The 16,503-nt window shown below is 45.5% G+C and overlaps 1 protein-coding gene across 7 annotated transcripts in view; it reads right to left on the minus strand.

Annotated features, from left to right (window-relative positions):
* ARMC1 (armadillo repeat containing 1) overlaps positions 1-16,503 on the minus strand; it is a 156,968-nt gene that overhangs the window by 10,438 nt on the left and 130,027 nt on the right. For 5 of the 7 annotated variants that reach the window (XM_063923797.1, XM_063923795.1, XM_063923800.1 and 2 more), the window contains one exon: positions 14,253-14,336. In XM_063923797.1, coding sequence (XP_063779867.1) covers positions 14,253-14,336 — 84 coding nt within the window. The remainder of the gene's footprint in view (positions 1-14,252; positions 14,337-16,503) is intronic. The other 2 variants (XM_063923799.1, XM_063923802.1) reach the window with 1 other exon arrangement.

Consider the following 16,503-nt stretch of genomic DNA (forward strand, 5'->3'; position numbering starts at 1 on the left):
GTTTGTGTATTGCACAGGACCTGAATTTCCTCCCTGTGCAGGCCCCCAGGGGGGAAGGGCGATGGGGGTAGGGGGGAGACGATGGAAAATACTGTGCCTTTGAAATGCAATTACATGAGCGTCCGAGTACACTACGGCATACTGTAAACCAACACCAATGGGAAGGAAGTGCCAACCTTATTTTTAATGTGTTCCCGTGACATTCACTTTAAAAAAAAAAAAATTATCTCCAATACAGTACATCCAATGGAAGGATGCACACAGGTTTCACATAAATCAAAGTACATCTGCAGGAGCGATTCTTTACGCTAAATGCAACCTACAGTACAGTACGGTACTGTAAGTGAGCAAAATAGTACTACAGTGGGCGTTTGTGTATTGCACATGACCTGCATTCCCTCCCTGTCTACTGCATGATCTGTGCAGGCTCCCATGGGGGAAGGGCAACAGGCTAGCAGGAGGCGGAGGAAAACACCGTGCTTTACAAATGCGAGCGTCCGAGTCCTCTAAGGCATAAACCAACAGCAATGGGGCGGGGGCCGGGCGCTGTTTGCAGTACTTTCACACATGAAATTGGAAATCTCTCATGAGGCGTCGTGGGCTAGGGGTGAAGGCTCCCACCTCCCTCGCTGGGAGTCCAGGGTTCGAGACCTGATGTGCTTTCTTTCTTTTTTTTTTTTTTTTCTGTAATAATGCACTGTATTATTTTATTTACATTGTAAGACAGTCAATGGAAGGATGCACACAGGTTTCACATAAATCAAAGTACATCTGCAGGAGCGATTCTTTACGCTAAATGCACCTAAACAGCGGGAATGAAATGAGTGTATTCTGACGCTACCAACTGAGCAAAACAGTACTGTACAGTAGATCTTCAGCGTTTGTGTATTGCACAGGACCTGAATTTCCTCCCTGTGCAGGCCCCCAGGGGGGAAGGGCGATGGGGGTAGGGGGGAGACGATGGAAAATACTGTGCCTTTGAAATGCAATTACTGTACATGAGCGTCCGAGTACACTACGGCATACTGTAAACCAACACCAATGGGAAGGAAGTGCCAACCTTATTTTTAATGTGTTCCCGTGACATTCACTTTAAAAAAAAAAAAATTATCTCCAATACAGTACATCCAATGGAAGGATGCACACAGGTTTCACATAAATCAAAGTACATCTGCAGGAGCGATTCTTTACGCTAAATGCAACCTACAGTACAGTACGGTACTGTAAGTGAGCAAAATAGTACTACAGTGGGCGTTTGTGTATTGCACATGACCTGCATTCCCTCCCTGTCTACTGCATGATCTGTGCAGGCTCCCATGGGGGAAGGGCAACAGGCTAGCAGGAGGCGGAGGAAAACACCGTGCTTTACAAATGCGAGCGTCCGAGTCCTCTAAGGCATAAACCAACAGCAATGGGGCGGGGGCCGGGCGCTGTTTGCAGTACTTTCACACATGAAATTGGAAATCTCTCATGAGGCGTCGTGGGCTAGGGGTGAAGGCTCCCACCTCCCTCGCTGGGAGTCCAGGGTTCGAGAGCTGATGTGCTTTCTTTCTTTTTTTTTTTTTTTTCTGTAATAATGCACTGTATTATTTTATTTACATTGTAAGACAGTCAATGGAAGGATGCACACAGGTTTCACATAAATCAAAGTACATCTGCAGGAGCGATTCTTTACGCTAAATGCACCTAAACAGCGGGAATGAAATGAGTGTATTCTGACGCTACCAACTGAGCAAAACAGTACTGTACAGTAGATCTTCAGCGTTTGTGTATTGCACAGGACCTGAATTTCCTCCCTGTGCAGGCCCCCAGGGGGGAAGGGCGATGGGGGTAGGGGGGAGACGATGGAAAATACTGTGCCTTTGAAATGCAATTACATGAGCGTCCGAGTACACTACGGCATACTGTAAACCAACACCAATGGGAAGGAAGTGCCAACCTTATTTTTAATGTGTTCCCGTGACATTCACTTTAAAAAAAAAAAAATTATCTCCAATACAGTACATCCAATGGAAGGAAGCACACAGGTTTCAAATAAATCAAAGTACATCTGCAGGAGCGATTCTTTACGCTAAATGCACCTAAACAGCGGGAATGAAATGAGTGTATTCTGACGGACTGTGCATCTTCGGTATTTGTGTATTGCATAAGAACTGTTATACCGAGCTGGATCGCTTAGCAACCTGACAAAATGGCCACCGACCGTGAACTCCCAGCACATGGCAGCGCTTGGATATGGAGTGAGATACAGTATGGTACAGTCCAGGGGCAATGCTGAAGGAGCGTCACAATCCCCTAGCTCAATTACTAGAGCCATCTTAACAGCAGTGTGGGCCCCTGGACACAGCAATGCACTGGGGACCCTACCCACTCACCAGCGGAAGGGGTGGGGGGAGCTATCAGCGGCAGCTTTGATGCTCCGCGGGGGATAGGGGGGTTCTATCTTTCGCTCAGTATGTACAGTAGGACCTGGAGAAATAATTTCTGCTAATTATTCCTTTACTGCACAGATGGGGCAGGAAGGAGAACACTAAACTGTAGAAGGGGGCATTGTGCTGAATGAAGGGGCCCTGGTACATGACTTCCAGGGTGGTAGGGGGTGTTTAATACACAGGGGAGGAGTGGATAATGGAGTGGGCTTAATATTAGTGTTATGGACTGCAATTAGTTTCCTGTATGAAACAGATACAGTACAGTAAATAACCCTCCTTGGAAGTGCATGGGCCCTGTGAGACTTACAGTAGTGTACAGCATAAGGGTCGACTGACATGATGTACAAGCATTACATACAGTACATGTCAGTACTGTATGTAAATTCTTCAATTATTGCCTAACAACAATGCTGCTTACTGTATATTAAATACTGTAGGCCTAGAAATGTGCATCTCAATATAGTAGTTAAAAACACAGGGGCCTATGTGGATAAGCGAGTTCTATGCACACTAAAAATGGCCACCGACCGTGAACCCCCAGCACGTGGCAGCGCTCGGATATGTAGTGAGATACAATATGGCATACATTTCACAGTTCAGGGGGCAATGCTGAAGGAGCGTCACAATCCCCTAGCTCAATTACATTGGGATAAGCGAGGTCTATGCACATTACGGTATACCGAGCTGGATCGCTTAGCAACCTGACAAAATGGCCGCCGACCGTGAACTCCCAGCACGTGGCAGCGCTCGGATATGTAGTGAGATACAATATGGCATACATTTCACAGTTCAGGGGGCAATGCTGAAGGAGCGTCACAATCCCCTAGCCAAAATACACAGGGGAGGGATAAGCTACTGTAGGATTGCATACAGTATTACGGTACACCGGACTCAATCGCATAGCACACTGTCAAAACGACCACTACCCATGAACCCCCACCTCCTGAACCCCCACCTCGTGGCAGGCAGCAGTTGGGTATGGAATGAGAAATGGCATAAGCTGTGCAGGCTACGGGGCGATGCTGAAGGAGCGTCACAATCCCCTAGCTCAATTACATTGGGATAAGCGAGGTCTATGCACATTACGGTATACCGAGCTGGATCGCTTAGCAACCTGACAACATGGCCGCCGACCGTGAACTCCCAGCACGTGGCAGCGCTCGGATATGTAGTGAGATACAATATGGCATACTGTACATTTCACAGTTCAGGGGGCAATGCTGAAGGAGCGTCACAATCCCCTAGCTCAATACAGTATCTCACGCTTACAGTATCTTACAGTATACGCTTACAGTATCTGTGTATTTTGGCTAGGGGATTGTGACGCTCCTTCAGCACCGCCCCGTAGCCTGCACAGCTTATGCCATTTCTCATTCCATACCCAACTGCTGCCTGCCACGAGGTGGGGGTGAATAAAAAAAATAATAAAGTGTGAAAAAAACTACAGTAACATGCATTAGTACTTAAGGAATCGAACCCTGGACTCTGAGTATAGGAAGCGAAACACTTCACCACTTCGCCGCAGACAAATGTATAAATCCGTTGGTTTTGATTATGCTGTAATGGCTACGGGATTAAGACGATAACATACTGTAGAAAATTCCTAATCTTGAGAGGCAATAGTGAACTTGTAACACACATCCATTTGCGACAGTGTACACTACTGGTTTTACAGTACTGTGTTTTGTCTGCGGGACTCGGACGCTCACATACAGTATTCATAAAGTATTGTAGATGGATCATATACTGTATGCTGTACTACTGTATTTGCGTCGGTGTCGTACTGTATATACTGTACAGTACTGTATTAAATAATGCAGCGTAATGAGTACAGTATTTGCTGTATGCAGCGTAATGAGACGCCTTAGTAAAGTAGTCCTTATTATGTATGTCAGTATTGTATTTTACGGGAGACCACACGCATGCGCAGTGGTGATTGTAAAAAGCGACATCTGGTGGCTGATCGCAGGTATTACACGTAAAGGTAACGCCAAACGTCAAATGTCTGTCTCCGTGCGATTAGATAGCCTCTCTGTGGCTATGCGCGCCTCGCTACGCCACAGTGCGCTGCGTATGGTCGAACGGGCCAACCGCCGCGGCCACTCAAGATAAAGGTGGCTACATCTGTAGCATTACAGTAAATAAATAACAGAAATAGTGTACAGGTAACATAGAGCACCACACATTCTCAAGACATAATACAGCTAAGATGTAAGTATTGAGGGATTGATCATCGTACTACTAGAGGCTGGTGGCCATAGATGGAGACGAGCCTTTACTTGCAGGGTAAAGATGGTCTTTGAGTAGGGGAGAGCTGCGAGTGAAATGTGTTGAGACGAGGGCTTAGATAACAAGAGGAAAGAGGGCCCTGCTCTGAAGAGCTAACAATCTAGTGGGGAGGGACGACAGACAGATGACAAGAGATGTAGGCAAGCGGGAGTTAGCCTGATGGCAGTATGCAAGCAAAGCTGAGATGTTCACGGCATGAGGCAGGGGGGTGGAGGCGCGGCTTCAGGACTGGGTTATGCAACGGGAGGGTATGCTTTGATGAATAGGTGGGTTTTTAGTGCCCGTTTAAAGCTTTGCAAGGTCGGGGAGAGTCTAATGGAGCGGGGGATCATCAGAGTCAGAATGCAGTATATGGGCCAAGGTACGTTTTTGCGGACAAATGGTAGAGGACTGAACGCTAGCCTGGGTACCAAGTCATCCATTGACTGCCTTAAGTATTGCGTCTCTTTCTCATTACGAGATCATTTTGTAGAAATGGTGGAAATCATTCCCCTAATGGAGTCCAGCCATGCTGGTTCTGCCCCACTAGCCTGGGAAGGGATACTACACTGAGTACACACTAGTGAACCCCCTGGAGAAGAGGAACACTGTGCTTTACATGAAACACACTCTTTGCCTGACATACTGCAGTAGTGACAGCATACACACAGGAAAAGGTTAAAAGCACAACTAACCCATAAAGAGCCCTTCCAGAGAGACACAGAGAGAGTTTGGAACCAGTACACGGCGTGCTTATTGCTAATGCCAAGCTTAGCCGGGTCGCAGACTAAAAGGGTCATTCCGACCCATTCGCACGTTGCTTTTTTGCGCAGCCGTGCAAATGGGTCCGAACTGCGAATGCGCGCGGGCGGCAATGCGCAGGCGCATCGTTGCCCGGCGACAGCAGAGACGAGAAAACCGAAGAACGCATTTGCAGCGGCGAATGCAAGAAGATTGGCAGGAAGAGGCCAGCTGGGGGAAGAAAATGACCATTTTCTGGGAGTGCCAAAGAAAACGCAGGCATGTTCGGACGTCAGCAGGGAGGAATCCTGACGTCAGCTACAGGAAAGATCGTCGCAGCGGGTAAGTCTTAAGCTGTGCAGAGACTGCACAAACTTTTTGCTTGTGCAGTCTCTGCACAGCGGACCTGCAGCCCTGCAAAGCCCTAACCCCCTCCCCTGTAGGAGGCGACTACCTGATCGCAGCAGTGCTAAAAGTAGCCTGCTAGCGATCAGGTCGGAATGACCCCCTAAGTACCTAGATTAGGAACTTAGTACACTAGTAATCGCTCCCCCACTGCTATGACCCCCTGGTACCGCTGAGGTTAACTGGAGGCTTTCCGGAGGAGCTGTGCGTCCCTGTCAGTCAGCGGCTGTGTTAGCTGCAGTAGGCAAAATAGCGCTGGTGAGCTGCTGGGTCCGCTCATAGTGAAGCCCCGCACCTTCAATGGCGCGCGGTCTTCCCGCTCTTCTTTATACTGGCTTATGTGTCTGGGTGCATAAAAATAGGATTTTGGTACTTACCAGGTAAATCCTTTTCTTTGAATCCATAGGGGGCACTGGAGTACTCTAGGGATATGGACGGTTCCACAGGAACTAGGCACTGAATAGTTAAACTTTGACTATACCTCCCCTCCATATCCCTGAGTACCTCAGTGTTTTTTACTGAGCCGAACTGGAGCTATAGAGGTTGACAATGGAGAAATACATATAACCAAAAACGGACAATAAAGTTGACACAAAACTAAACTGACAACTAACAGTTGACACCAACCCGATAGAATTTCTAATTTGAAACAGTCGGTAAGAGTGTGTTACCATAAAATTCCCTGCACTTACCACAACCAGATAAACAACTGCTCTGGGTAGGCGTCCAGTGCCCCCTATGGATTCAAAGAAAAGGATTTACCTGGTAAGTACCAAAATCCTATTTTCTTTTTCATCCACTAGGGGTCACTGGAGTACTCTAGGGACTTACCAAAGTTTCCCCCCTGGGCGGGAGAGCTGTTTAGCACCTGTAACACTAGACGGCCAAAGCTAGATGCTGATGCCGCAAAAGTATCAAACCTGTAAAAGCGCACAAACATGTAGCCGCACTGCAAAGCTGTGTCGTAGAACTCCACGACCAGCTGCCCATGACATTCCCGGAGAACGTGTGGAATGAGCTGTTACTGATGTAGGCGGCAGCAACCTAACATGAAGGTAAGCCTGACGTATGGTCAGTTTTATCCATCTGGATAAGGTCTGCTTAGAAGGTGGCCAACCCATCTTGGCCGCATCATAGAGAATAACAACGTATCCATCTTAGGAACTGTAGACGTTCGGAATACATAAACTCGTAATGCGCGTACCACAACCAAAATTCCAGAATCTCCTGTTAACACAGGAACTACTATTGGATGATTGATGTGAAAAGAGGACCCTACTTTTGGCAGGAAAGCGGGATTCGTCTAAAATTCCGTTCTGTCATTATGAAACACTAAATACGGTGGCTTGCATGACAAGGCACCCAAAACTGAAACCCGCCCTGCCGAAGCTAAGGCTAGGAGAGAAATTGTTTCCCAAGTGAGAAACTTAATATCCACTTGTTGTAAGGGTTCGAAACAAAAAGACTATAAGAAATCTAAACCCAGATTCAAGTCCCATGGCGCAGTAAGTGGAGTGAAATGGAGGCTGTACTTTGAGGACACCCTGCATAAAGGTGTGTACCGACGGCAATAGAGCCAATCTTCTTTGAAAATAAATTGACAACGCAGATATCTGCACCTTTAGTGTGGATAAACGCCGACCTCCATCTAACCCCATCTGTAGACATAACAAAAGGCGGGATAACTTGAAAGATGATGTCGGAAACTTCCGAACTTCACACCAACCTATATAGGCACGCCAAATTCTGTAATAATGAGCTGCCGTAACCGGCTTCCTAGCTCGTAACATGGTTGGTATAACCTATTCTGGAATGCCCTCTCTTTTTAAGAGGGCTGTCTCAACAGCCACTCCGTCAAACGCAGCCGCGCTAAAATCGGAGAAAAAGAACGGACCCTGTTGTAACAGGTCCGGACGCAGTGGGAGCGGCCAAGGAACGTCCGCGAGTAGACCGCGGAGATCCGAAAACCAAGCTCTCCGAGGCCAATGAGGCGCCACTAGTATGACTGTGACGGACTCTCTTTTGATCCGTTTTAGCAACAGAGGGAGCAGCGGAAAACGGTGGAAACAGATACACGAGACTGTATGGCCACTTGATAGTGAGAGCATCCACCGCCACTGCCTTTGGATCTCTCGTTCTGGACACGTACTGGGGCGTTTGATAATTGTGGCGAGATGCCATCAAGTCCACTTGCGGGTAACCCTACTTCTGGACCAGCATGTGAAACACTTCTGGATTTAATGCACATCCTGGATAAAAATCCCGGCAGCTGAGATAATCCGCCTCCCAGTTGTCCACTCCCGGAATGAATACTGCCGACACAATCACCTCGGCCCAATTGAGGACTTGAGCTACTTCCCGCATTGCCATGCGGCTTTTCGTTCCTCCTTGTTTGTTGATGTATGCAACCACCGTCGCATTGTCTGACTGCACCTGAACAGCCTGAGCCTGCAGCATGTGCACTGCTTGTCGTAGCGCATTGTAAATTGCCCGGAGTTCCAGGACATTTATAGACAGCAATCTTTCGTGATCCGCCCAGAGACCCTGGAGCTGAAAATTTTGAACTACAGCTCCCCAACCTCTGAGACTCGCGTCCGCCGTGAGAATTATCCAATTCCAGGCGCCGAACCGTTTCCCAGCGGTTAGATTCTGTACTTTGAGCCACCAGAGTAGAGACACCCTGGCCCTTGGAGACCACCTCACCCTGCGGTGAATCTGCAGAAGCGAGCCCGACCCTTGTTTTTGGCATGCATTGCAGGCAGACACTGTACTCGTTAGGCCACAGCCAACCATTGCGAGCACATCCAGTTAAAAAGGACGTGAGTGAAGTCTTCTGAACTGAAGCCCTTCAAAAGCCGCCACCATTGTGTCGAATAGGCGAATGTACAAATGAACCGAGACTGTGCGAGGCTTGAGCACTAATTGTACCAGATGACGAATGACCTGTACTTCTGTTTGGCTAGGTAAATTCTTTGATTTACCGTATCGAGAATCATACCTAGGAATTGAAATCGTTGAGACGGAATCATTCAGGAATTCACGTAGACAATGGTAGGAAATCAGATTTCCCCCCCCCACTCGGTCTGCGATCTATTCTCGTTTGGAACGTAGCCAAAGTGGACGTTGTGCGCCACTAGCGAAGCTGAGACGCAAGAACCAACTGCCAACTTCACAGAAGCTGTAGGCAGCAAGAAGTGTAAGGTGGTCATTATTTAGGGCAAACCTGAACTGGAGCGCCCTGCCACTACAGCCTTGTTACCTCAAACCCTTACCAAAGCAGGGCGAAGCAACAGCCCTACTGCTGTGTAGGGTACACTCCGATAGGTAGTTAAATGCCCAATAATTGCAATTGTCTGTCATTGGAAATTGTTCAGCCTTCGCTGAGAACCTGACGTACTGGCCTGGTGCTATGAGGGCTGGCGGCGAATCGACCGCAACAATCTAGCTGAAACAGTAAATTTTTCCCTCTCAGGCAGTACATGCGCCCGCATTCCCCCCAAAGAGGACCGGTAAGGGTCTGTCTGCGCAGTCGAATTTGTCCAACACACTGTGTGACCGACTCTGCAGCGAGGCTGCTTGTTTCATTATGCATTAGACTTAGTGATCATGTACCCCGACCAGTAAGTACACCACGGAAGTAATCTGTGTATAAACCTGCATCACCGTGCATGTGGTTTCCAGCAATAGTGAATCTTCCTGTAGAGACATGCTGTCAAAAACAATTAATAAATTAAATTCCTAACAACCCCCCCACTCCCCCAGAGGCTGAGTGTTGTAGGGCAGCAACCTCCAGCAAAGACCCAGGAAGTAACGTTAAAAATGGTGTCCTACCATGTTTTTTTATTTTATATATATATATATATATATATATATATATATATATATTACACCTGTTAAACCAGGATCTGAACCAGTGTCCATGCAATCACAATGTTCACTGTGGGCGGGAAGCCTAACCACTTGGCTACAGAGCCACCTGTAAAAATAATAAGCAAAAGCTGCTGTTTAAACATCAACTCTGGTGATGAAATGGTTGCTGTAGTGACTTGCAATCCAGATGGTACCTGAACCCACAATCCCTGGTTTAGGAGGGCAGTGTCCTATCCATTAGGCCACTGGGGATCTGGGGAGGTGAGGCCTGAACTCACAATGTTTGCAGTGCTCAACAGATACTGTTTAATAAGCACTGTGTGCCGACCAATTGCGCCACTGTAGTCTTGCCAAAATAGATTTTTAATGTCAGCATATTATATATATATATATATATATATATATACACACACACACACACACACACATATATACAACCATGTATATTCACACATACTCAGCCCTTATAAATATATATATATTTCATATATGCATACATACACACATACACATATATTATATACCCATATACATATATCCAGATATATCCTGATTCAGAAGTATAATAATTCTTAGAAGTCTGAAACTAAATGTGACCACTCACAGGCTTAAAAACCTGAGAAGTCTGCTGCTTAACCGCAGCTTAGTTAATGGGTCCCGAATCCAGTGTGGTGTGGCTGTAGATTTAAAAATACCTACAGCACCTTGTATTCCCAGGTGGCTAACCAGGCCCAACACTGCTCAGCTTCCAAGATCAGATGAGATCGGGCGTATCCAATTGTGGTGTGGCTAAGTGAATTAAGCAAAGCTGCTGCAGGTGAGCCTGAACTCACAATGCTTGCAGTGCTCCACAGATACTGTTTTATAATCACCATGTGCTGACCAATTGTATAACACATCTTACTTTACAACAGTGAACAAAGCCAGTATTTGGCTGACCACAGCCATGATTCAGATTTGCAGTCTTTGGGATAATATCATTATAAACAGTTATGATAGGAATAATAGTCTTTGCTGGTGTCTTACTCATTATACCGACAGACAATACAAAATACAACTTGCGCGACTCAGTAAATAGCACTAAGGTGTCTTTACAAATATATATATGGCCAAGTGCAGTACACGTCAGCAATATGCCTGGTTCCAAATTCCCCTTAACACCCCTGCGCCTTCAATGGAGGAGAGATGTAATACAGGAAATTCTGGAAAAACAACAGGAAAAATGGTTAAATATGCAGACTTATAATTATGTAAGCAGATTTAATAAACATACTATGTTGCATTCAAACCTGCACATATATGAGCAACATGTATCCTGTTTAACAAAGACTTAATAGCCTATTGTAATACATATGCAGCGCTGCTGTATTCTAGTAAACATACTTCTTTTATCAACAAGAGTTGAATCATGAGATTTTATCCAGTGACCCTGACATTTCTGCGTGCAGGGAACATCACTGTGGCATCAGTTACTCACATTTGTGTGCCCCCCCCCTCCCCGTGCTCCGTGTATCGCTCTATACACGGAGCCGGGCTATGGTGGAGAGGGAGCCGGAAGCGGCATCGAGGGCCGGGGTGCGCGCTGCATAGAGCCATGGAGCGGCCTTTGCATAAATCAACGTGGTCGGCGCGGCTCAGAGCGGTGGGGGACACAGCATAAACAGCGGCGCTGGAAGCGGCGGCGAGCGGCTGAAGGCAGCGGCCGGCGGCCACACGCGCACACAGTATCCCACACAGCAGGGCGGCAGCGTGAGCTGACCGCCCCGTTCAACATACCTGGACCCTGTGGTGAGGGCAATGACGGGGCTTCTCTGTAAGCACTGTCAGCCTTTTACTGCAGGTGACCTGCACGTGGTAGTGAGGGAGCTCTTCTAGAGAAGTCCGACACCCACAGCTGCTTCAGCAGCTTTCCTATCCCAGACCCTCGCCTTCTTGGAAGGGGGAAAGGGATTCCAAAAAAAAAAATAATCAAAAAATTCAGTAATTGTGGATCAACTTCCACAAGCCTAGTCTCGGTGAGCACCGAAAAAACACTGAGGTACTCAGGGATATGGAGGGGAGGTATAGTCAAAGTTTAACTATTCAGTGCCTAGTTCCTGTGGAACCGTCCATATCCCTAGAGTACTCCAGTGACCCCTAGTGGATGAAAAAGAAATGGAGGGAGACTCCTTTTATGGCTGTGTTGCCAGTCTGGGTCCTGTGTACACAACAATGTACTTAATCAGGAGACTCAGTCGGTCCTGCGTAGAAGCCGTGCATCTCCGTACCCTCATGCCGCCATAATGGCCGGCGACCCACTAACCTGGACGCCGGTTAAGTAGTCACCACTATGCACTCTTCTGCCTCTGTTATGGGGGCGACATGCTGCGGAAATGTACGCACGCCGTGGTGAGGCTTGCGAATATTTCCCTCAGGAGCTAGCATCCTGTCAGCAAGAAATGGGACCATTAACCCTTAGTGGGGTCGACATGGATTAGGTCGACAGTCAATAGGTCGACAATGACATGATCGACAGGAAAAGGTTGACGAGTTAAAATGGTCGAGACACAAAAAAGTTGACCTGACATTTGAAACCATTTTTGGTGTCGCTTTTTGGGTAACATGACCATAAACCCCAATTAGTGCACCGCGCCCCCTTGCATGGATCGGTTCACTCGCCAGGTTACTATTACCAATCGTAGTCCATGTGGATGGTAAAGTATGAAAAAGTTTAAAATAATTACAAATAAATAAACAACAAGTCATGTCGACCATGTCAATGTCAACCAATAGTGGTCGATCTATTGACTGTCGACCTAATCCATGTTGATCTACCATCTAGATACCATAATAATTTATTGCAAACTTCAATTTCAGTAATTCATATGGATACACGCTCTACTGGTCTACCGTACAGCTGATGAAATCACATAAGTAAAGAAATGCGATAGACGTTGACTTCATTTTTATCCTTTCAGTGTCTGCTGGGTGATTTATAGCACATGCGTGATCCGATTACCCTCTTTTATATTTGCACTTTCCTGGACATTTGGACTTTCCATTGTATGGAGCTCGGACTAAGGGCGGTATCCTATTAGCCCTGATGCCGTTTTGGCCGCTCAAAGCGGCTAGATATCTCGATGTATGACCAATGGTCAATTATCACGGTATCCAATTAAAGGCCGTTTTGATCAGCCAATATTGGAAAGGGATTGCACAAAAATACATGGGATCGGGGATAAGTCCGCGATCCCATGTGTTTCCGTGGCTACTGTGGCCCTTTATTAGCGGATTATGCTTCAGGTACCTCCCTGATAAGTGCAGACATCGGGAGAAAACTTTTCCAGCATTAGGGCTAATAGGATCGCCCCCAGTGATCCTATTAGCAGTGGGAAAGTACTGCTGCTAATAGGATACCGCCCCAACTAAGGTGCATACAAGTATTTATTTTGTGGGACTATCTGGTCAGAGACTGCCACTATAGTCTGCTGGGAAGAATGCATTGTTTGATATGCTACAGCCCTAGACATCTATGGTTAAAGGAAAATCGATGCTTCCAACCGCAGAGGAAGGATTCTATTTCACAGGCATACAATTTAGCCTTGTTTTACCTTTCAATCATCATAAGTATGACAGAAGTAACGCGTATTTTAACACATTATGATCAATGTGAAAGATTGTTGCTTCTGACCTTTTGATTTACAGATCGTTCTAGGAGAAAACAAATCTCCATGGACATATAACATGTATCCAAAGAATTACTGGAGTTGAAGTTTGCAATACATTATTATAAAGTGAGTCTCTATTGGATCATATTACATGTTTTTATTTAGCTATTGATTAGAATAGCGGTTTGAAATGGATTGTGAATTTACACTATTTACGGTTGCTGCACTTTTCACATAACTTTATCATATTTATTACTTAACATCTGGTAGTTTGGCGACAAATGGATATATGGAGATCTTTTTGATTGCATTTCTTGTGTTCTGTATTAGGTGAGGCCAGTAAAATCTCTCATTTGAAGGGTACTATAGCGCCAAAATATTTGCTTGGACATAGGCATAATAATATAAAATTAGCTGCATCAAAAAATGCTTTATAGGACATATCTTAAATGTAGAATGTGCAAAATAATGGTCACAATAGAGGAAGAAAAGTAACTGCACAGCGTCATGTAACACTCGTACCAACATAACTACCTAATGCCTATGTGTTTCAGCTCATACCTCTAAGTTCTCTTCTATCACTGACATTAATATACCAAGTATAGGACAACATTATCACACTCATCTATATTACAGATATGGGATCACATATCACACACACACACACACACACACACACACACACAATATGAGGTATAATTCTAAACATACTTGCAGCTCAAAATTCATTGACATCAAGTAAATGAATACTTGACATATAAAGTCACACAATAACTCTCACAAGTTCCATCGACTGACACACATATAAAGTTCTGCAATTGCTGGGCAAAGATAAAGTCCCTTTTGCTAGTGCTTAAATAACAATGAAGGCAGAGACAAGGCCACTCACATATCCTACCTCTTCTCCGGTATCGCCTTTCACTACTTGCTGAGCTTTCATCACTTTGGTAGATGCGATCGCTGTTGCCAATGCCTAGAGCAAAAATCAAAACATGAGAAATAATTAAGGGAATGTACAGGGAAGGTAACGGAACATGATTAATTCCCCGAAAGACCAAATATGTTTTGCGGCACCCAGCAGAAACTACTGCGAAGCGTGCAGAGACTTAAAACACTGTCCGCTTGTGTACTACATCGCCTCTACTTTCACTTCTGAATCAAGCAGCCTAAAACCAGCAGATATAATGGCCAGACACGGACATATATCACAATGTATAGCCACACAATGGCACACCATGGCAACCAATCAGTGCTGAGGTAACATTTATAAAATTATATGTAGCTGTTGATTGGTTGCCATGGGCAACTTCTCCACTGGCTCACGTCTCCACACTTTTCACTGCTTCATGCATAGACCCCAATATCTGGGTTCCTCCCTTTGAAAGGGGACTTGTTCGGCCACAGCAACACATACACTGCCAGATGCTGATGACCAATGATTGGATCAGTCGTGCATGTAAGATTTTTCATGCCGGACAGTCCAACTACCGCAGATTGGTCACGGCCATACACGATGCAATTATCAGCCTGATCCACTTTTTTTTCTTGCATATAAAAGATGGAGTTATTTCTCTATCACTGTTGATAACTTGACAATCAACCCTACCAACCAAGCTCGCTGCCTAGGTGTTATCCTCGACTCTGAACTGTCCTCCGTTCCCCACATTTAAACTATCTCTAAGTTATGCTACAAACATCTCAAACACATATCCAAAATACAACCATATCTTACACACACACAGATTATTGCAATCGTCTCCTTACTGGTCTCCCCAAAAATAGGCTCTCAACACTACAATCCATTTTGAATGCCGTTGCAAGGCTAATCTTCCTCGTTAAACATTTATCATCTGCTGATCCGCTCTGTCAGTTCCTCCATTGGTTGACTGTATTCTAACGTATTCAATATAAACTACTTTTACTTACATATAAGGCTATTAACCAAACTACATCTCTTCACTTAACTCAAAATATTTCCCAACCCAACTGCTCCGCACAAGATCTGTGTCTCTTATCCACCCTCAATACTCACTCCCATTCATGATTGCAGGACTTTCTTCAGGCTGCACCCATTCTGTGGAATGCCCTCCCACACACAATGAGACTCTCCTCTAGTCTCCAAACCTTCAAAAAGTCCCTAAAAACTCACCTCTTCAAGCAAGCTCATCTCATTACGGAACCGCAAACATAACCTCAATAAACATTCATATCTAATTACATCCAGTCTGTACAGTCCACACATATCCTCACATATTTTCTTTTCTTCAATCTCACATCCTCCTGACACCTGGTCAAAATTGCTGTGTGATCATATCATACAGCCCACCAAGAAACTCTGCAATCTGGTTAGACCATTATGTAAAATTTAACACCTATCCTTGTGTATTTATATCAATGCTTCTTCCCTATACTGTATATTGTAAGTTTGCGAGCAGGACCTTCCTACCTCTATTACGGTCTGTTCTGCTGTATTAAAGAGACTCGTGCAGTTTCTTTGATGCCTAACAGCAGATGCGTTTATTGTACTGTACATAAAAGAAATGCACTCCAACATTGGGGGGTAAGTGTTCGCACCTATTTGGCAACTAGTTATGCATTAGTCTTGTGTTTAACAAAAAAATTAATAAATGACATTATAGTATACTGTATGAAGGATCACTAAATTATAACCACAAGATTAATTAGCGTATATAGTCATGAATAATGGGGCAATGGGCCTTCAAGTCTGAAATTGCTGAACAGAGACTAGACTGTTGTATCCCAGATAGAAATCCATTGTCAAACATCAAGTTGAGGATACTTATGGCCTGATTCAGAGAGGAGATGGACACTATAGCACAGACGCTGCGTCTTTGTATGCAGCAATTGTACGAAAATATGCAAAAGCTGCAGGAGGCATCCTATGTAAAAAGAGGTCCACTGCCGGCTTCCCCAATCCCATGTCTTTGGACGCAGCATTGGATTGGGGAAGCCGGCAGTGGACCTCTTTTTACATAGGATGCCTCCTGCAGCTTTTGCATCGTATCAACTGTGTGAACATTGGACATCTAAGTTACCCTCAGGTTACTCAGGGTGGCCGGCGAACTCATGCTGCAGGAGCCAGTGAAGATGCATCCAATGTCTTCAGCACACCCAACAAA

The sequence above is a fragment of the Pseudophryne corroboree genome, chromosome 5, assembly GCF_028390025.1.
Source record: "Pseudophryne corroboree isolate aPseCor3 chromosome 5, aPseCor3.hap2, whole genome shotgun sequence".
Lineage (NCBI taxonomy): Eukaryota > Metazoa > Chordata > Amphibia > Anura > Myobatrachidae > Pseudophryne > Pseudophryne corroboree.